This window comes from Haliotis asinina, chromosome 1 (assembly GCF_037392515.1).
Source record: "Haliotis asinina isolate JCU_RB_2024 chromosome 1, JCU_Hal_asi_v2, whole genome shotgun sequence".
Classification (NCBI taxonomy): domain Eukaryota; kingdom Metazoa; phylum Mollusca; class Gastropoda; order Lepetellida; family Haliotidae; genus Haliotis; species Haliotis asinina.
The window spans coordinates 10,137,712-10,160,728 of NC_090280.1; the positions used below are offsets into that span (position 1 = coordinate 10,137,712).

At 40.0% G+C, this 23,017-nt stretch overlaps 2 protein-coding genes across 10 annotated transcripts in view; both read right to left on the minus strand.

Annotated features, from left to right (window-relative positions):
* LOC137286769 (uncharacterized) overlaps positions 1–7,224 on the minus strand; it is a 42,990-nt gene extending 35,766 nt beyond the window's left edge. Inside the window, exons 1-4 of the mRNA XM_067818764.1 lie at positions 7,125–7,224; positions 4,048–4,899; positions 3,643–3,710; positions 1,693–1,876 (exon numbers count right to left, since the gene is read on the minus strand). Coding sequence (XP_067674865.1) covers positions 1,693–1,876; positions 3,643–3,710; positions 4,048–4,843 — 1,048 coding nt within the window. The 5' untranslated portion in view covers positions 4,844–4,899; positions 7,125–7,224. The remainder of the gene's footprint in view (positions 1–1,692; positions 1,877–3,642; positions 3,711–4,047; positions 4,900–7,124) is intronic.
* A 2,873-nt stretch (positions 7,225–10,097) lies between these two features.
* Positions 10,098–19,411, minus strand: LOC137286778 (uncharacterized). 9 transcript variants are annotated; one of them, XM_067818798.1, is made up of 11 exons: positions 18,857–19,363; positions 18,108–18,437; positions 15,295–15,390; positions 14,978–15,082; positions 14,560–14,646; positions 12,555–12,677; positions 12,350–12,389; positions 12,121–12,158; positions 11,504–11,587; positions 11,208–11,330; positions 10,098–10,866 (listed from the first exon to the last, which is right to left on the minus strand). In XM_067818798.1, the coding sequence occupies exons 1-11, from the start codon at positions 18,948–18,950 to the stop codon at positions 10,754–10,756; spliced, it is 1,233 nt and encodes a 410-aa protein (XP_067674899.1). In that variant the 5' UTR covers positions 18,951–19,363; the 3' UTR covers positions 10,098–10,753. The 9 variants fall into 9 exon arrangements, with proteins under 9 accessions (XP_067674899.1, XP_067674891.1, XP_067674923.1 ...); XM_067818790.1 differs by having other exon boundaries at positions 10,101–10,866; positions 14,560–14,655; positions 18,857–19,411; XM_067818805.1 differs by having other exon boundaries at positions 10,107–10,866; positions 12,121–12,170; positions 12,555–12,623; positions 14,560–14,655; positions 18,857–19,411.
* Between the last annotated feature and the right edge of the window lie 3,606 nt (positions 19,412–23,017).

Consider the following 23,017-nt stretch of genomic DNA (forward strand, 5'->3'; position numbering starts at 1 on the left):
GCGGAGTAACTGATACCGGTATTCCAACGAATAACTCAGTGGACATCAAATTTGTTGCCTGCTGTTTTCTACTACATTCTATGAGCAGAGAACCTGTACGTAACCTTTTTATGTTAGAAACTTCACCAGCAATACCATACACACCTTTTGATACCGCAAAAGGATTGAGTTTTAGAGGTGACTTGTCAAGTGTCTCGATCACGAGAAATCGTGGCCAATATTCATTTGAGTTTGAAGGTCGTCGATCATCATCATCACTGTCCAGTTGACGCTTGTTTCGTTTCAGGGGGGTTTTGTATTCCATAGTAAGTGTATAAGTTTCATCATCCGAGCTCCCCACCCACCACGGAGTATCACAAGGACAATGCTAAAAACAAGCGGGTCTCCAGCTTGCAGCACTAAGGATACCCGGATGATATACTCCAGTAGAAAAATTAAAAGATTAATGATTCCACCAGATTGGCCCATGAGCCACCGCCTTCTGGCATACAACTCTAGGCAAAAACAGACATTAACTTAGGTATTGAAATTCGGAGTCCAAAAGTTCGCCAAGACTTTAAAACATTTAATTTTCAAACTTTGGTGCAACAGTACAATATGTAGCACAGGGCTTGGCGTGACCAGCCGATTGATTGAATTGGGCCTATTCAACCACCCGTCTAGGTGAAGTTAGGGCCGAAGTGGTGTGTTGGGCAACAGGATCACCTAGTCCTTGTTCCAGTGCCCTCAACCACCAGGATCCCCTCCTCCACCGACACAGGGGTGCAACCCGCGGCCAACAGGTTGCCCAATTTGGTCGCCTCTTACGACCAGCAATGGGGTGCTGTGGACACATTCTGTCCCGGGTCCACACGGGAGAAGAGCACTTAGCGTTACCCAGCACCCACCACGAGCAGGTGGCTCTTCACGGGTGCCTCCAGTAGAAGAATTACAAAGAATTAATCCACCAGATTGGCCCATGAGCCACCGCCTTCTGGGCATAAGACTCTAGGCAAAATTCAGAACTTCAAATACATTCCAAAACCAGAAAAGTCGATGAATAATTCAGCCAAGACCGAAATTAAAAGTCCAATTAAAATTTGTGCAATGACATACATATATAATCCATGCACAGGGCTTGGCATGACCAGCCGATTGGTTGAATCGGGCCAATTCAAGAGAAGGATACTGAAGGTGCATATTCAGAAGATAGTTGGTCATGCTTATTAGCTTCATGACATTATCGCCATTCAATAATAATAATACATAATACAATAATACAGGTAATACCTGTAGGTTTTAAATGACAGAAACCGCAAAAAATTCAAAAGTTTCCTAACATTCTAATATCATCCATTTGGAAATGTATTTGATAACAAAATGGGTTGCAATATCCCTATGTTCTGCAAGTTTAAGAGTTTAACACTGAGTGACACTAAGTTTATATATAGATCATATTTCCTAAGTGCTTAGGAAAGGACCACATACAAATCATATGCTAAATACACAGAACCTACGTGACTTTCACCAGAGACAAAACCAAGCATGTCAATGACAAGCTGAGTCAAGGTGGTCTGCTGTTGATATTGGATGCAAGAACTGCAGTTAGATTTTGTTTTTTGACTACTGGCTAGTACAACAGATTCACACTTCAATCATCACCATGAAACCAGCAAGAATGTTTGTTGCTAAGTATGCAAGTACCTGTCTTACCAAAATGTTCCTCTGCAGCTCTGGCCCTGGCTGCCTGCTTAGCTCTGCGAATATGATTATGGAGTTCTGCACGAGTGTGGCGCCAGTCACCAGTTGCCCTTTGAGGCCGAGAATTGATGTCTGAGAATGTATCCTCATCATTGGAGCTGTCAGTGAACTTGCCACAGGTCTGCTCATGTTGGTACTAGAAGAAAAATACTCTGTCACAAACAATCGGAGCCTCTTCAGGGCTTCAAAGTTACACTTGCTTGTCTCAAGACCTCAATGGAGCTATTGATGCATTTCGTGAAATTGTGAGACATCACAACAAATGTTATTACCTTTCTATACATAAGCCCTGTTTAGCACATAAATAACGAGTTTATAGGCAGTTTACAGACTCTGACAATCTTCCCACACAACTCACCAATTTATAGGCTCTGATAGGCTTCCACACACAACTCACCAGTTTATAGGCTCTGATAGGATTCCCAAATACAACTCACCAGTTTATAGGCTCTGATAAGCTTCCCACACACAACTCACCAGTTTATAGGCTATGATAGGATTCCCACAAACAACTCACCAATTTATAGGCTCTGATAGGCTTCCCACACACAACTCACCAATTTATATGCTCTGATGAGCTTCCACACACAACTCACCAATTTATAGGCTCTGATAGGCTTCCCACACACAACTCACCAATTTATAGGCTCTGATAGGCTTCCACACACAACTCACCAGTTTATAGGCTCTGATAGGCTTCCCACAAACAACTCACCAATTTATAGGCTCTGATAGGCTTCCCACACACAACTCACCAATTTATATGCTCTGATAGGCTTCCACACACAACTCACCAATTTATAGGCTCTGATAGGCTTCCCACACACAACTCACCAATTTATAGGCTCTGATAGGCTTCCACACACAACTCACCAATTTATAGGCTCAGATAGGCTTCCACACACAACTCACCAATTTATAGGCTCTGATAGGCTTCCCACACACAACTCACCAATTTATAGGCTCTGATAGGCTTCCACACACAACTCACCAGTTTATAGGCTCTGATAGGCTTCCCACACACAGTTCACCAATTTATAGGCTCTGATAGGCTTCCCACACACAACTCACCAATGTCTTTGCTCTGATGAGCTTCCACACAAAACTCACCAATTTATAGGCTCTGATAGGCTTCCCACACACAACTCACCAATTTATAGGCTCTGATAGGCTTCCACACACAACTCACCAGTTTATAGGCTCTGATAGGCTTCCCACAAACAACTCACCAATTTATAGGCTCTGATAAGCTTCCCACACACAACTCACCAATTTATAGGGTCTGATAGGCTTCCCACACACAGTTCACCAATGTATAGGCTCTGATAGGCTTCCCACACACAACTCACCAGTTTATATGCTCTGATAGGCTTCCCACACACAACTCACCAGTCTATATGCTCTGATAGGCTTCCACACACAACTCACCAGTTTATAGGCTCTGATAGGCTTCTACACACAACTCACCAGTTTATATGCTCTGATAGGCTTCCCACACACAACTCACCAGTTTATATGCTCTGATAGGCTTCCACACACAACTCACCAGTTTATAGGCTCTGATAGGATTCCCACACACAACTCACCAATTTATAGGCTTAGATAGGCTTCCACACACAACTCACCAGTTTATAGGCTCTGATAGGCTTCCCACACACAACTCACCAATTTATAGGCTCTGATAGGCTTCCACACACAACTCACCAGTTTTTAGGCTCTGATAGGATTCCACACACAACTCACCAGTTTATAGGCTCTGATAGGCTTCCCACACACAACTCATCAGTTTATATGCTCTGATAGGCTTCCACACACAACTCACCAGTTTATATGCTCTGATAGGCTTCCCACACACAACTCACCAGTTTATATGCTCTGATAGGCTTCCCACACACAACTCACCAGTTTGTAGGCTCTGATAGGCTTCCCACAGTATCGGCATGGCATCCTAGCAGCTGCTCTGTCAGCATCTGAAACAACCATTCAAAAGTTTCAGTGACCTGAATTTAATGACATTTCAGTGACAAGGAGCAATATCATGATGTTTCAGTGACCCTTGAACACTACAGTGATGTTTCAGTGACACAAGACATTCCCATGATGATCATGTGTCATGCGCCATTACCATGTATTTCTGGTTCTCACAACTATATTATAACATAAAAGTAAGCTAAAATTCACTTCACCCAATGTTTTGGCAACAAAGTCTTCATGGAAATCACACATCACTCATTAAGGACTAAGAACAACACAAACACACAAAACTTTACAACCATTTTCACAAAAAGTTCAAGTCCATAAACTTACCATATCCGAATTCCCCGTCAGATGACACGTCATCATCATCAGATGCATATGTCCTTTCTTGATAACCTGAACGTGGTGTAAACATGTACTCTTCATCCAATCCCTCCGCCTTTCCTGTTTCAGGGGCAACATTACGCTGTCTCATCGGTGGTTTCTTCTTAGTTTTCCTGTGAGGACTGACAGATACTGGAGAGAGGATGTCAGCAAATGGATCCTCCTGCCCTGGCTCATAGAAGAAAGCATCGAACTCAGAATCTAAATGATTGACAAATGAGCGAAACGCATCAGAAAATGTTGGGGGCTGTTTGTTGTATTTCGGTGCAGCCTTTTCTTCGTCATATGTAGGAGTTCTCTCCCCTTTCTGATGCCATGATTTCTTCCTCTCTTCCTTATTCTTCCTAAAGAAGGAGCTAGTCCAGAACGGATCTTTCTTCTTCCCTGGATGTTTGTTTTCCTTCTTCTCTGACTGTGTTTTTGTGCTGGATGTGTGTGATTCTGAATATGTGTAGCTTGGACTGCTGTTTGTTTTAAAGAAACTGGACGCTTGTTCTTTATTGGTGGTTTCTGTTTTCTTTGCCTCTCTCTTCTTGTTAATATCTCTCTCAAGTATCTCTCTTCGATCTTTACTTTGCAGGTAGTCATAAGCTGCCGAAATTTCCTTAAATTTTTCTTCCGCACCTGCATTCTTGTTTTTGTCAGGGTGCCATTTCTTGGCCAAGCTACGAAATGACTTCTTTATTTCATCTTCTGAGGCTCCTGGTTTTAGGCCCAAAGTGTCAAAGTGGTTCTTAGTCATTGTGACCCATGCCAACAGACCTATGGCATTGAGGGGTCAAGAGTCAAGGTCAAGACCTGTAAAAAAACCAATATGATACTTTATGTGCCATATATAAGAGTTCAAAGTTTGTTTGTTTGCTGTTTAAAATGACAGTCAGAAAGTCCACTTTCCACTGCATCCATGTAGGTCCATGACCGGATAAACCAGTGACTGATATCACAAACAACAACCTTTGTTAATCAAGTAAAACATTACTGGTCACAAAACCATCAGGCGTACATTTCGATCAGTTTCAAAATTCATATAGTTTTTGAAAGGCATTTAGAAGCTGGATGAACATAAATACATCGGTCTAAGTAAACTAAGTCTCAGTGTATTTCGTTACACTCCACCACTGAGTCTAACAAAACCTAGTAGAAGGTCGCGTCAGGTAATCTTTCAGCGACCAATGACCGTCCAATCAAATGTGAGATGGTTAAATAGATTTAACCAATCAGACAACGGCTACTATTTAGGGATCGGTGGGACTTTCAAAATACACAGGTCACTGATATGGATCTCTCCACAAACAAAAATCAGGATATAACATAGTTATTAGACCTGCAGTATATACACTTTAGGGTTTCTGTTGACATGGTTATCATTAGCTGATATTTCCGCAAGATGACATCCTTGAGCATTGCCCAAAACACTATTTTCAGCGACTGTTTACCCACTGTTGTCATGGTTGTATGTACGCCATGTGCATCACCTGGAAGCGAGCGTAAGCTAAATAGCATTTGGAATAGTTCGGGTACGAACCTTTTGGAGATAAAAAGTTCAAAAGTTATGTGCGAATGTGCACTTTCACGATTTGGTAAGCTGTGTTCTGATTGGTCAATCTCAAAGGTTACCTGACGTGACCTCCTATAAGGTTTTGTTAGACTCAGCAGTGGAGTGTAACGAAAAGTACTGAGGATAAGTTTACTTAGATTGATGAATACATGACACATTTTTTGGATAACAACTTCATATTTATTCTTTACACAATGTTTCAGAGCTAATTCTTGGTCCTTCATCAGGTTAAGGAGCAAGAATTAGCCCTGAAATGTTTTATTCTTTACACAGCATTTCAGAACTGATTGCAAGAAGTCAAGAAACAAAGATGACAGTCACTGAATGTGTACAAATGTTCTTGTGCCTTCAATATACTTTCTTCACATATAAAACACTAATAATGTGCATCAGGCATGTCGAAAGTGTATAGAATGATAAGATTGTAGTCAGAACCGGGTCCCACAGAAGAAAATTATACCTGACTTCTAAGGTATAGTTCTACAATTCATATCATCCATACCATTTCTTATAAGTAACAGCACTCATTGTGTTGAACATTGTCATATGAGCTGAAGGACAAAATGACCAGACGTGCCAAGTCAAATGGGCAAGTGAAAAAAGTCAAACTGGGCGTGACAAAATGTCGAAAGGGTCTTGTACATAGTCATATGGGCTGAGTAGACAAAAAATGTTTACAAACGTTTTTCATTCATCATTGACATATATAGCATTAAAACATAACATCATAACAATAATGAAATGGTAATTGCCAAGTATGTCTTTGCACTTAATGGCAATACATATACACAGTTAGCCAAAAGTGAGTCATCATAAGAGAATTTCCAATGACTTTCATGTTAATTAACTGTGGCAAGAATAATTTTCATAATTTGAATAGACGTCATTTATTTTCAATATTTGCAAGCATCATGGAAATCATTTTTAGCTATGTGTACATAAGTTTCTATAATCTGACACCTGATTAAGTCTCATATGAAAACAAGCGAGTGACCTATCCCTGTTGTAGATTATCCCTGGTTCTGAGATGTAACTTGTATCGTCAGGTTATTGGTCATATTTCTTCGACAGCAGTGTTTACTCTCGCAATAACGACTAGCAGGGTGTTTTTCGTTACATAAATACTCGGATAGTCTTATGTATAGCGTTGCCCTTTAATATCGATACGTCAGTGACATGTTTCACAACTATTCAACTAAATTGTGAAAAACAAGGAACAATGCCTTCGTATCCGGAAACACATAATACGACTGTACATGGTCCCAAAATAAGCACTGAGAATAAATAATTCAAGGTTCTCAGGACTAGTTAAGTATATAAACTGTTTAGGTGACTGGTGCAAGACGAGCATGTCGAGTTGATATTGAAAATTATTCTATCATTATACAGTGATGACAGTTTGTGACTGCAGTTCACACATTTCTGAAATGTATCGCCACATCATAAACATTGAACTGGCTCATACCCTTATCTCAAAAACCCGCTATAAACATCCTCGCCTCAAACCACGATCGTCACTCGCCATTTTGACGCCATGTTGTGGTAATAGCTCGTTCGCTGCGCATGCATCATTTGATGTTCATGATGTCAATACAACGCGCAACGTCGTCGCTGTCTGGAGCTTCTGAATATTTGCATGACAACAATGCTACTTTCCAAGCAGCCACAACAGTTGCGACCAAAAGTGAGGTTTTGACGAGTGTTTATTTTTATTCGCTCCGAGCAAACGCTATACCGTATCATATAAACAGGACTTTACTATATTTTCATACATTTACTCAGAGATGATTATAATCTTGAACGCCCTTCATCATGGTGGACAGCTCATTACTGTATCGCACATATGGTATCTTATGTAGTAGGAGAACCAAAGTTATCTCCCCTTGTCCGCTCCATTTCTGCACAGTCGACTTGCTTCGTGCATCAGTGCTGTATGTATGTAAATTAATGTAGGCGGTATTTTGGGATTACATTAGAGACAAAAAATCTAATATTTTGAAGCTTTTCTTTTGTAAATCACAGTCCCCAAGTCACAAAATTGTGTAAATGATGCCAGAACACCACAGATTTCTTTTAGAAGACTGAAGGAAATAAATAAATCATGATAATATCATTGATATTGTTGACTTGTGTTTGTGGTGTATATACCTGTCAAGGGCACACATGAAATGCCAATATTATCAGGAGCGACGCGAGATCGAGCCAAGGTTCGGCTGTACAAGACAGACCAGCACCAGACAATCGAGCTGAAAAGACACTTAACACTAGAACTGAAGATTGAGAGTGGCGACCATATCAGGGTACCATATCTGTGGTGTTTGGGCAACATGTGCGCATTGGACCTGGGTTTAAGGTCACACAACACTTTCTGAAATATTTACGACGTATCATAGTTTGTTTTCATTGTTTATATAAGTGATTCTAAAACACCAACTTTTCTATCTTCTTCCTTTAGTATGCCATTTTTAATTTTTTTTAGGGAAGGAGAACAGTATTTCTTCCTAATGAGGTTAAATTAAGAGCATCTATTATATTTGTATTATTGTCACGATACCCCTTATTCTGGCGAGAGTTTATAGTTTTACATTTGGGCTACTCTGGAGTTTGATCTTCACACATATATCTAAACATTTTCGATACTATTATCCTGGAATTAAGCAGGCAAGTCCATGCCTCCAGAAGTTTCCAGGGAGTCTCCCAAGACCTATACACAGGGACATTACCATCGATGAATTCTTATTAAAGTGTCTAACAGTTCCTCAGACCATTCCGATGTAATGATGTAATAAAACTATCGGTTCCTTTTGCTCTTCTGTTAGTTATTGCAAGCCATCTCTCGGGCATGCCATCGTCTGCTACACTGGGGTCTGTCGGTACAAACACTATGCATAACGTCGTCAAAGAAAAGAGGGAAAGACTGAACGTCATGATCATCCCTCACCAGGGAGGACATGTGCCAGCCTCAAACTGACAATCAGGTGTCACAGCAGTAGAATCCAGTGCCATGGATATCTCAAGGGTTGCGTGCGTCAGTTCCTGTAGAATTTGAAGAGAAGACTTTCTCGCTTGAACATGGCGTTCAAGTTAGTCCCAAACATGGTCATGTGCTGATGTGAAGCTGGTCCAGCATCTACTATGTCAGCATGATCACGTCCAGGTGTTGGTGATGGAGCACTTCGCTAGTGTTTCTAAACACTATACTTGTAAGAAATGTGATCATCTTCTCAATCATATGGTTTAAGGTTCAGAATTTTCTTTTGTCTGTTTTTTATAATTGAGGCACATAATATGCTTTGATTTCTCAGTCATTTTAGCAGGGTGTCGTCCAATTAAACAACACGGTTTGCATCAGAAGTAGTTCTAAATAGTGCTAGTATGTAAACCAATAGGCAGCGGCGTCTGACTGTAGGAAGGCAATGATTATGCGTATAGGTATGGATTCTCTTAAAATGGTCAATATACAGCTCGTGTATTGTTACAAAATGACACCATTGTTCTTTAATGTAGGTTATTACTATTCAAGTACAGTTTGAAACATTCCAAAGGAACTACTGTACAGGTTAAAATTAGAATAAACATACTGTGCTGAAAATCAGAAGTATATAACGTGATTATATACCTCTGAGTGACGGATTAAACAATCACAATCAAGTATTTACTGAAGTCATGGTAGAATCCGTACTGTCGCTGATATAGACGGGTAGTTGTGTATTGTCACACCAAGGGATGGTGCTTTTTGTACATGGAGTATGATCCTCGTCTATCGTCCAGTTCACTCTCTATCCAGTTTTGATAAATAGGCTGACCCAATATCACGAGGTCGTGTCCGAGTCATATTTCATTTTGTATTGCCTAGCAAATCGCCGTGTGCTCCTTAAGCCAATATTGGATGTCCACGTCTTCTCCAATTGAGTACGCATTATGTACCCTGATATAACAGAGGAATACGACTGCAGAGTGTTGGGCTCGTATCAAGAAATATTTTTCTGATCGTAGTATTGTTGCACATCGTCCAGTGTTCCCAAATTTGAGACAGAGAGGTACGGCCCTTAGATGGGTTAGAAGCTTTTATTTTGTCACAATATTGTTGAAATATTGCCGATGTGACTATAAATTTTAACTCACTCACTCTTCTCATACCAGTCTTACACAAAGTGACATAACTGTTTAACACGGCATTGCTCTATAACTCCATCACTCATCGGATATCTCGCCAGTTACCCAACATACAAATCATTATCTGTCATTGACATTCATAGTTTTGCGACTTCCTTTTCCAGCCAGAAACCACCCGTATCTGTCGCTATCCTCTGTGGAGGCAAGTAATAAAGGTTGTGTGTATTTGATTCTTATGTAGTGTCAGGAACCAGAAGGATAAGTATTTTTTTCATTTTCAAGCATGCGATGTTGTCGAGTTCAAGCAGTGACGGAACTTCAATGAAACATTGATAGGGAAATAAGCCTTTATTGTATGCAGGTACACACTTTGAAAGCAGTTTTGTTAACACAACGTTTACAAGGAAACATGGGCAGTGTGAACAGGTCTATGAATGAGAAAGTTAAACATTTAGTTTTGCATCAGCATTTTTCAGCCATAGCGTGACATAGCCAAGAATACATGTTTATAAGCGAATAAGAAACGCATCACAATATTATTTAATTAAGCATACATATTTAAACATCATAACATGATTTAAAACTCTAAATAACACGTGCTACAAATAACATTAAAGTGAGTGTTACGTTGTCATATCATGGCATGCCAGACTTTTTATATTGTTAACAGCACCATCATGACAAGTGATAGCCTTCCGTAGTTCATACTACTGTTGTACCAGGGTATAGGCGACTGAATTCGTACATACAAATTTCCCACTACGCTACATGTCAAACAATATTTTGTTGTTACCATGAAAGGGCTGGTTAATGTATAGCATAATCTCCCAAAACAAGTTTCCTCTAATACCTGGAATCATCAGTATTTGACTGTCATCAAAACCACAAGTTTATGAGTGAATCGGAATGGGACTATGTTTTTGGCTACAGGTATTTGGTTGATATATTTCACGCAGCTACATACTATATATATGTCCTTCAACGCTTGTTGGGTTTTGCATACACGTCCCCAATGTTGACATCTTCAAACATCTTTGGATCATCTGGTCGCTTCTTCTTGGGTTTCTTTACTTCAGCGGATATATCTGAAACTGATGTTTTCACAGTGAGTTTTTAATGTCCCTCTCACATGTTTGTTAGTTTGTTGCTTGTCTAGCCCACATAATCGCGTCTGGGCCAGAGGTGATACCCAGTGGTCAAAGGTCGACACTCATATGTGCGTCAACTACGTCAGCGCGTCTACTAGCCCGATTCCGGTTAGCGATGACCATTTCTGACCTGGACAGGTCATGCCGCAATGCAATTACCTGTCCTGTATTTATGCCTTCATCATACAAAAACCCCTTCCATGGATAAAAATAATAATTAGACGTTGGCATGCAGGCTGAAACATAGATCATCTACAAGAGTATACATGACAGGTTTGCCATACCTTGTTGAACACTGGAAGACCTGCGTTTTTTAAGTTTAGTATACAGGTGGTCAGCGTCGACGTCACATGACACACCCTGCTCACGTGGTGTGCACGTGCCCGTAGCTGGTATATCGACTGCATCTGGGGAAAATTGCAATGTTAAAATGAATAAATAGCAAATAACAGTATTCAAGAAAACACATCCACTATTATGAATGTAACAATCAAGCCAGTATAGTAAAACTATGATTTAATTCTAAAATGTACTCATTGTAACATTTGGCGATATGTAATAACACACTGTCATACCACACCTGACAAAATCAAGTCATCCTCCTGATTTTCAGCTTCGTTGATTGGGGAGATATCACATGAACATCTATACAACTCATTTTCCACTGAAACATACACCATAACTTAAAATAGAGCGTGGAAAATCAAACATGAAACATTGCAAACATTGATTGGAAGGACAGGGACGTCAAAGGACCTCTGATACAGGAAAGTGTCATAACAATGTTTGACTCCTTGACTGACTCGAATACAGCTTTGTCATAAGAACGATCTGTTGGGGTATGAGTTAGGTAGGATTTACAGTCAAATCTGCAGTATTTAAGCTATACCGTGATTGAAACAAGTTTTGAATTCATCATAAATACACGTAAATTATAAAAAACAAAACAAAACAAGGGACAGTAAAAACAACAAGAATATCACAGTATCAAGAAATAACACTAGCATCTCTCCCTTAAATTGAATTTCAAACTAAGACAATACGATAAAAAAGGTTGAGGATTGCCAACAGCTGAAGGCACATCACCTATTGAGGTATGATGCGGTACTACAGCTGCCACCTGCAGAATGATCCCATATTCAGTTAATCATCATGTTATACAAAATTTACAGCAATAAGATGATTAATGAAACATACCCATGTCGAAATTTGCCGTGTTTTGATAAGCTTGAGTCCTGGAATAAAAACTGAAATAACTTATATTGGTGACCAGCAATGTAAATCATCTTCAACAAACATTCTCTAAACATTCACATTGTGGGGGAGTGGGAACCAGGAGTGCGTGTCCACATGCATGTCTGTGTGTATTTGGACGTTTGAGCTTCCCCGTGCTATGTATAAAGTGTCGCCATTGTAGTATACTTACCCTGTAACGTTCCTTTGGCCTGTCATCTCTTCCTTCTGATCTGGAACCAATAATTTCCGGTATTATGTTGCACCTGATTCCTGATTGTAAACGTAGGATTTACATTTCCAGTATTAAACTGCCCCTTAGGTTAAACTGCTTATGGTTTTCCCCAAATTGTGTGTCAGCGAAACTGACAGTATTACATTACAGTAGAAATACACACTGGTTGCTTGTCTTCTCCGTCGTATACACACGACGCCCACGACAACGACGGCAAGCAAAACACCTCCACCTACAGCCCCAGCCACGATGTAGACTGTGTCTGAATCACTGTCATCGGTGGAGACTGAAAGACAGTATCATGGTTGGTCTAGGACACAGTGAGATACAGCTTGACACGATTGAGAGGTTATATGTCGGAAGTGGGAGCACTCGCTGAAAATTACTATCACATAGCTGGTTCTAACTATAATAAATACACAACTTGACATGTCAAGGTGGCAGGTAATATGTGCTACAATGTGTAAGTTTTAAAGTAGCATGCTTTAAGAAACCGTAAGTTGTGAAAGTCAGACTCAGTGACTTAGTTGATAAGATGACTATATTTCTAGCAACAACGACGTCATGATGGAGCTGGAATATCACTGGGTGTGGCTACACTACAAACGCTGACAAGTCTTAATGACTTCTAACAACGTATCATTCTCGACAATATAAGCGCTAACTGTTATACAATATAGTCGCTACACTGATCCCACGACGAGGCGTTGTGATTATGCATTATACCAGCCAGTGTGCTTATTCTATATTATAGATGGTTAATAGTTTAATTATAATAAATGTTAGAGTACATATGCATGGCTAAACAGATGTTCGCATGTAAGAGATCGTTGTGATGTGACTCTGTATTCAGAGTACTGAGCCTCTTCAAGACACGTACAATTTATAGGACAGAAACTAAGTCCGTAGCAATTGTTACCTGTAACCAAGTAAACGTTTTATTGCTGAGGCTTCGCTATACTTTTGCATAAAAGAGTTTCTATTTGGAGAGTTATTACTTTTAGCAACTGAAACATGATAACAGCGTATCTCATAATATTTGCGACGCCCCATTGATTACCATGTTGTCGTTGTACAAATTTCGTTGTGAGCAAAACGCTAAAACATAGGGCACTAATTCACCATTACTTGCCATATACTTGAGTATTTACTTTACTCATGGTCTTTACTGAACATTCCCACATCCCATCATTCGCATTATGAAACAGAAAGCACAGATTTAATCATTTTTATCATACAATGGGTATTCTCGGCAGGATAAAGCCTGCAGATATTTTCGGTATCCTTTGGGGTCATATGCGGATACCGATGCAAATTAGAGCGGTCATATGCAAATTACACTATAAACAAACATGGCGTCACGTCCATCTATAGGCGTTCGTGTCCAGATTGACGGCCGTGGTTACGGTACTGTGAGTGTCTTGATGGGAGAAAATTGTTGTCTCGTGATGATAGATGGGGCTGATTACGACTTCACCAGTACCGAAACGCAGGCGTCTTGCAATCATTAACTCGGACAGCAGCCAGGAAAATTTCGAATGAACTGTTTGACTCTCTGTCAGTTGACAAGTGCGCTTGCAAAATGCCTCGCGAACACTAGAATTATTGTTCAAACGTTTAACTGAAGTTTTCCCAAATTACACACGTGTTTTTTGTCATTTTTCAGACTAAGTTAATATTTGTTGACAATAATACGCTCTTTAACATAAAAGCTGACTGGCAACTACATAACGTAACGCAGTCAAATGAATGATCAGTAGAAAACTCGTCACCGAGCTTGTGACGTCACTTATTACTATGCACATATTTGTGACGTCATAGATATGCGGGCACATCTCAAGTTTAGTTTCATGATATGTGGCAAATGAAATTTCAAGTTTTAAAGTAAGAATGACATTGTATGATAAATAGGTTATCACACTCGTGCGTTTTGGGATGGTTAATATCCTGCATGAGAAATAAACACTATGCATTTAGCTTGCCAAGGCTCGCTAAATACAACGTTTATTCCCTATGCAGGATATTAACCATCCCAAAACCTATATATATTTTTTGATAAAATGACAGACAAACTTTCGGAACGTCAAGTAACTTTCTAAACTCAGTAATTCATGTTCTTAAAGTATTTCAGGAATGGAGCTGAAACTGGAACTCTCAGAGAGAATTACCTTTCTGTGGTGTCACTGTCCCGGGTTCCAGCGTGTTCTCCGTATACCGGGTCGTTGTTGGTAAAACCTGGGTTGATATGACAGGACCTGCAACACCTGCACGTAGATTCTTCAACAACATTTAGAAGTTTGCGCGGTAAAATGAGGCAATTCGTATGGATAACACATCTTATTTGTCTTGTATTATCTGATAATAGATTAGTCTCGGATGGGCATGTTCCTCACATTGCTGGCTGATATACAATATGTAGCATCTAGACTGATCACATAAAGGGGCCATGTTTTGTGATTTCTTTCTTCACTAATAAATATATACAGTCTGACAATCTTCTGAATGTCAGGAAAAAGAAATCTAGTTTCTAATGACACATGTTCCTAAATTAATTCACCAGTGGTGCTGGAACTCGGAGAGAATTACCTTTCCGTGATGTCACTGTCCCAGGTTGGGACGTAGTCTCCGTATACAGGGTCGTTGATGGTAAAGACTGAGTTGACCGAGTTGACGTGACAGGACTTGCAACATCTGAAAGAAGATTTGTCACGTTGTTCATAGTTGGGGATGTTCCTCCTTACCTGAGGAACGAGTGTTAATCTCAGTCTATATGATAAGCTTGCTCCTTCTGCATTAGGTTTGCACAGCAAAGCCATCCCTTTCCGCAGATCTTACAGATCTTGATATTTGATATTTGAAACATTTACTTAAGTACATGTAGGCTACATCTTAGAGAGCACTACCTGTCTGTGATGTCATTGCCGATGGTTCGGAAGTTGTCTCCGTATGCCGGGTCGTTATTGATGAAGACTGAGTTGATATGACAGGACTTGCAACTCCTGAAAGTAAAAGTGTCACTGAGTTGATGTCTGGGCATGTTCCCCCTTACCCATGACACGGGTGTTTTTCCCTGTATGCATGATGGGTACACCTCTTGGAAATTGAGAACATAGCAGTTCATTTCAAGAGATCGGGTTTCTTAAAGGTTACATGCAACGTAAAACACAACACAGATTCTGGTACCTTTCGGTATGCACTTACCGAAACAAATCATAAAAAAATGCCAATTCAACCTATAAAGTTGAAAAAAATGCGATGAAAAAAAAGCCCGCGAAATCAGAGTTCAAACGTTTCACTAAATTCCCCCAGCGCTGGGGGGAAAACTGGTTTCGACAGTTGTGCTGCGCTGCGTCCATAACGCATGCGCAGTGGATAGGTTCGCGTGAGCAGTAGTCTCATCTAATCTAACTTGTTGATTGTGGTAAGCAGTCTCTGTCACAGAGAAAGCTCAGTGTCTGGTTTATTCACACCTATATGTCTGCCTGCCTGTCTGCTAAAGACAACATGCAATACACAGCTTCAATCATTGACCACGTGCAATTTGAACTTACACCTATCAGACTATACGACATAAAGAAAATAAGTTGATTTATGACTCGTGCACCCGAGTCCCGTGTCTGCAACATTATGTAATTAGGCGCGTGTGATACACATGACATGTTTTTATGTCTGTGGGATGCAAACAAACTACATTCATTTTCTCGGATGACTGGATTTGACGGAAACTGGTGCAAACTCTTGTCAGTTTCAAGTCCTGCTTTGTACTTGGACGAATGACAGATTCCAGCCACGCAGTAGTTTACCATCTGTATTGGCATGATTTTCTATTGGATCGAGCGTAAATTCAGAGAACATGTATTTTCTAAACCCAACATCTCTATATACATTCTTCATGGATAACGACTTCTTTTCGTGTATATGATTTTGTTTGACAACAGTGTATGAATCCACACTGAAACGACGCATCAAGTACACAAAAAGAAGTTGTTATCCATAAAGAATATTACTTTCTTGTGACTGGCTATACTTCTAAAATGCCCATCAAACAGATCATCTTTCTGTACATACAATGAGCCCTCAGCATATCAGCAAATGAAACAGCCAGTCGGAAGCCGTCGTTACACTTGAGTGCATATCCACCCGCTATGACTGGGTTCGGTCTCCCGCGGGCTTCGTTTCGGGGGAAGTAAGCTTAAATACAAAATATTGCACTTTTGAATCGCGATTGTACGCTTATAATTGTGTTTATTTGTTTTTTCAAAAGCAGCAATGTATATTATATGTCATGAATAAGTGATAAATGTGTTTCAATTATGTTTGATTTTTTGTTTTGGTTGCATGTGACCTTTAACAAACATTGAACTGAAGTATTGTCGGAAATAATAAAACATGTTTTTATTGTTGCTACTCTGTATCCCTAAAATTTTCACAATTGCAAATAGCATACATATATGCCCACATCGGCCTGACTAGGAATTCAGTGGGATGCGCGTAATAGAATATCCAGAAACCATATTTAGCCAGTTTCTGGAAAAGCTACGAATAACTGCTGAAAACAATGGATGAGATTATGACGACGGTTTGTCGACTCACCTGGCATGAAATGCATGTGCTAACGGGCACAGGGGTCCATCTCAAAGATATTTTGTGCCTTTCCGTGTGTTGCATACCTCTCATCTGTTGCTTAACATCTTTCATGTCTTTTTTATAAAGTTTATGTTGAGATAAGTAAAAGTGTACGATGCCCATAGAAAAGCTTATTCAGCCATCTTATTAAAATCAGTGTGTCAAAATAAGCAGGTGGCATGACCACCCGATGATCGATAGGACCGGATACTATTTGTAAATTGTTATGACATGCCGTTTGCTTCCCCAGTTACATTCTCTAAAGGATTATTATTTTCTCAGCTGCTATCTCTATCCCCAACCACCGTCTGTGACACCCTGTCCTCACACATCGTTTGTGGCAACCCCTCCTACCTGTTTCCTCCTATGGCGATAGTGAGACTCCTTGGTACCTCCATCCTTAGAGATTTCAGTATTAATAATGTTATTAATTTTGCGCCAGCTATCGTTTATAATGAAGCTAAGTTTACTTTTAGAATGGACATTTAAAAGTGTCATTTCTAATACAATATCATCGCACACTAATTTGCATAAAGCCATGTTTTGTTTCCCAAGTACATCGCTTTGGACTTAAAACGCATTGTCATTTCTGGACTAATCTCTCCTCAGTAAAGTCCTCTTTCTGTCTTCCCTATCTCCCTACCTCTCAGACTGTAGTTAGTTAACAGATATTTCACTCTTTCCCATATTAACTACAAAAAAAGTACATATATAAATGGGAAGAAAAGGGTTTTTTTTCTATTTCCGACAGTACTTTAATCCATGATAGAGGTTCCAAACATATTTAGAAATATAAAACAAGTAACAATGTGGTCAATACATCTTTATTTGTGTTGCGTTTGGGGCCTAGAACGTTTCTGCTAATAGTCAGTGAAACTGAAACAGACACTGGTTCCAAATTAATCGGTATATTTCAGATATATTAATATGTATTTAGTACCGTGTAAATCCGTATTCACAAGTGCACATGTCACTGACTTCAACTTCACGTGTTTTATCAAATTTTATGGCGACAGATGTTTACATTGCTAAGCATTAACTGTATTGTCAAAGATCTAATATAATCCAACAGTGAATACGTCATACCCACCTATGTTAAAGATGTTGCTTCTCACGCTTATGCTGGTGTCGCTTGCAGGTTTCCCACACCGCCATTCTCCTTGATCTCTCGTGGAGTCGTATCTAAACTCTATTCTGTGGACCGTGTTGTTGCAGCTCACATTGAAACGGCTGATGTTATGATTACTCCCCACAGGCGGTGGTTGCTTAATGCAGTTGGTGCTCCTTTGTGTAATGACCTGTGCTGTATTGTTCTGCAACCATGCAATGACTACCACAGAGCCAGACGAAACGCTGCAGGTCAAGGTGAAGAGATCTCCGTCTGTTGCTGTTTCCGGTGAGTTCGTCAGTGCCAAATGTGCTGGGGAAACAAAAGAATTATAAATATAGTTTCGTGTACAGTTTATCCTACAGCATGTGTTGGTTGTCAGTTGTGTTTATCCTAATCACGCTTATCAGTTTTGACAAAACTACATTCAGATACGTTGTCGTCAACACACACTGCATCAGTGTATCGGAGGGTACTCTAAAATTACAATCAATAACTTACACCAAGACAACGCATACCGTATTGCTCACACATTATAATCATTGTGCCCATGTACAGAACCAAACCCAGAGCTCTCTGTGTGATGATCGACCGAGGAAAGGTTAGTTTATTTTGGCAATGACTTGGGGACTAGTAAGGCGATCAACTAATTCCATTTAATACGAAATAATTATTTGTATCTATAGCTGTACTTTGCGGGGAAGACATTTCACAGACATAGTCATACTCACCATTATGTTGAAAAGCTCCATGTATAAGGAATATCCACACACATATCAGGGTATTCGAGATCTTCATTGTCGTTACACATGTCCCAGTGTACATATTCGTGTATATCCCTCCAACACAGCTTGTGTTGTCTTAGACTGGCTTCAAGCTTCTTCGTCGTGTCGAATCACAAGGAACCAGCATACACACGACCGTCTACTTGTGTTCTGACAGTTTTTTTAAGAAAATATGGCTTTTGTTGGTACAAGGTAGATAACTACATTCCATGGCCAGTACGTACAGTTCAGTAGTATTACCTTGAATATACAACATGACCAGGATGTGAAACACTCCAGCTAAAATAAAGAATTAATGTTCTTTCCTTCTGACATAGTCCACGACTGACAGTGAAAGAAACAAGCTCTGTGTTTCCAAGGTCTGTGTATGCTCATATGTCAACATAACCCATTTGTTCGGTCACTAAACTTGAATACCGGTCTGACTTGTTTTCAGTACCCGCTAATCTGTTTCACCGAGGTATTTTTGTCCAACGAGGAAGTCGTCTCAATAGATAGTAGAGCGTGATATAGTATTGTCGTAACAATAAAGCAGCAATGTTATGCAACTCATGTCATGACAACCGTCCACAAACAGCGCATCTTTGCATATCCCGCCATGAGAACCACTTTTGTTGTTGTACACGAGTAACTGTACCGTCAGCATCTTTCATTTACAGGGAATGTGTTTCACGAATAACACACACTCACGAAAGTAAAGCTACTGTGAGACCAACAGCCATTGTTTTTGTGACTAAAGTGTTACATTTACTACATCAAAAAACCTCACAAGGACAAGTATGGGTACTGAATATCAGTCCTAACCCAGGTCTTCACGAGCCGGACTTCATTGTACATGTGGGATTTCCCCGACTTACATGTATATCGACGCATGCTATCGGTGAACATATTATCAAGGTGCAAGGATGAATGTAGCAGATTAGATTCTCATGCTTGCGGCATGCGGAATTCACAATCTCTGACAGGAACGGAATATGATTAAAGGGTTTGATGGCCCATGTTGGACAACCAACAACCAACGGGTGTAATGTGTCACACGCCATGATGCTGCTGAAATCGGTCTAAAGTTTCCCTCAATTTATTACTCTGTCAGATTTGTGTACACAATTCGGTTCTTCGTATTACTAAGATTTTCATCAGATTTTCCTGACAGACAAACAAACGGTAAAAAGCATGTTGAGCCCGACGACATTGCATCATCACAGGACCTGTGTATGGTCATCAAGATCGCAGGGAGTCGATTCCTGATGGTCTGTGCTGACATTCTACCCCTCAGCTGTTGTTTGGTAGCAGAGAGCGCAGTCACAAAACTGTTGTGATGGCATAACCATGATAGCATGAAATCTCCACCAAGAGCAGCGTTGACTGTACATTTGTGACCATATCATGAACGGATATTTGTTTCAGCGACATTATGACTGTATGGCGTCTGAACGAGACAATCCAGTAATTGTCACCATGCGATACGATGACAGAACACGTGTTTATGAATCACTATGCACTAGTGGTGAGCGTAATCCTACCCCACCGGTGGTACCCGCTATAAACATATGTAACGTCTAGTCATTAGTTAGTCAATAGTCTAGTCAATAATTCTGAAAATCATATGCCATGTCAAACATTAAAGGTCTGGAAACCTTACTGAGGCATTGAATGTTGTAATCCTGAACATAAAACTTCTGAGTAAGATTGATATGACTCTTTGGAATCAATCATGATAAAAAGAGCAATGTCACTCACTCACCTAAAAAAAACTGTGAAACACCCAAGGTGTGTAATTTTCCACCGCACTCAGCAATATTCCAGCTATATGGCGGGATGCTGTTGGAATATTGCTCGGCTTGAACTGGAAGTTAACAGTTCAAAAACTGATATCTTCCCTTTTGTCATACAGCTTTTTGAAGACTTTTATCGCCACTCTGAATTTCCATGCATAGATCTAAATAAAAAACAGTGAGGCAAACCCACATATCGCCTTAATTTCCATTTCATATGGGTAAGTCAGTGGACATGCAATTGGCAATGTGATGGTTACTGAACCATATTTGATCATAGGAAGCTTAAGTGACACTTCTTGACCGAATTATCTTGTTTTCATTTTGCAAACGCAAGTAGATCAGATCAGCAAGGAGGCAGGAACATTTGGGCCCATGGGGATGCCTACTTTTTGGCGAAATGACTTACCCCAAGGACTTGAGAAAATCATGTACTCGCTTAGGAAGGTCAATACAATGAGGAGACTTCTGAATTCATTCATTGAGGGACAGAGTGATCTGCTTCTTGTAGTCAATCCAGCACATAGTGAGTCTGCGGTGATATGTTTAGCCTCTGCCAGAACCGCCAACATTCATTCCTCGCCCCCTACTGCTCTCCATATATTATATCGTTGGACGAACAGTAACATCAAATACGGCACCCCGTAAATATTTTATACTGTGTGTTCAAATATGTGTTACGGCGGAAGTTGTAGGAGCCGTCAAATCTCCTTTTTTGGGGAGTATTTGAGTATTGAGCGACCTTTGCAGAAGGTGGAGGAAAATCGCTTGCATCCACGAGAGAATTGAAAAAGTGAAGTAATGGTGTTTGGACACATAACCCCGTTTCCCTTATCGGCATCGAAAACCATTAGGATCTGGTATTTCTTTTTTACTTTTTTAAACACTTTTTAGACAACCAAGTGAGATAGAACAGACACATATTCTCGCATTCGCTGCGCGATCGTAATCACAGGCCTATGGCTCCTCAAAGTTACATTAGCGGGTACAGACCACAACTGTTTCCAGAACCTTTCCATGGCATCCATGGGAGGCCGTTTATCATGTTCACCTTCGCCCTTTGTTTTCACTTGCCTGTAAAAAATGATTTTCACTGTTTTTATGAGTTTGCTCTGTTTGATAAATAATTTTAGCTTCCCATTCATCCTCTTTCTTTCAGTCCAAATGTTTAATTTTTCCTTGAGGGAATGAACAATTTGGAGTATTTATTGCGTTTTTGTTTTTTTTACATTGGATTCAATGATGGTTTTAATATAAGGTACATCTCAATCCAGGAAATCTAGTTTCGGCTAGTCTTACTTGACACTGGTTTATCTGGTGTTATTCTTAGCATTAGATGCCGTTTCTTTGGAATCTGTGTGACTTTCCTCCAAAGTTCAAGAGGCAGCATAGACACATAGCATAGACACTACATGTAATGAACGGTCCGCAGAAAGGTAAAGAAATAACTTTATTTAGCAATTCAGTTTGTTTGTTTGGTTTTAGGGGTTTTTTTAAAAAAAATTATTCATCGGTTTTTCATCTAGAAGTAGATCAGTAATGTCCTTATAAATACAATGAAAAAAATGAGATAAACGGGATTTTCGGTAAGGACGTCCAACATCAGTTTTCTGGCCATCCTGTCGCTCTCGCACACTCAAGTAGTGTTGATTTGGTCAAGATATTCTTGGTCGGGTTCTGTGCGTTGTCCTTTGACAAATATCTGCAGTATGGTTTGTTTCACTATAACTGTTATTAACATGTGTGATGAGATGCTATTTATGCACAAAAGGAACGATTATTGAGAATGGAATTGATCGGTCGAGTCTTGTGCCAAAGAACAGATCAGTAGGAGGTCTTGTCTTGCTGGTCCTGAAATTGCTTGGAAGAGTGTTAAATGGGCATTATGCTCTCTAACACATACATAACTGTTGTTCTTATTTTAACCTTATCCACTGACTCTGTTCCTACACCCATCTTATTGACAGATATTAACCTTATATCGTAGCACCGCACATGTTCAGGAATAAGGGTCCATCTGATTGGATCCATGATGTTAAATAAAATGTGACTTTGTAGTGATTGTTCAGCCAAAGGTAATTTGATATTTTTATAGACCTGAGTATGAAATACAAAGTTACAGTAGGCCTACAATCTTTGCGGTAAAAGCTTTCAATCAATAACCCGGCGAAAGACGTTTGCCAAGTACAAGTGCGCTAGCTCCTGTTCAAAGTCATAAGGAACACAATTCCGTCGGCAGCTCCTCCGTAATCGTCTCCCTTCTGCTGGGCAGAGTGATGTTTGTTTATGCATGTGGAATTGACTGACCCACCCCTCTCACTTTATAGTGCGC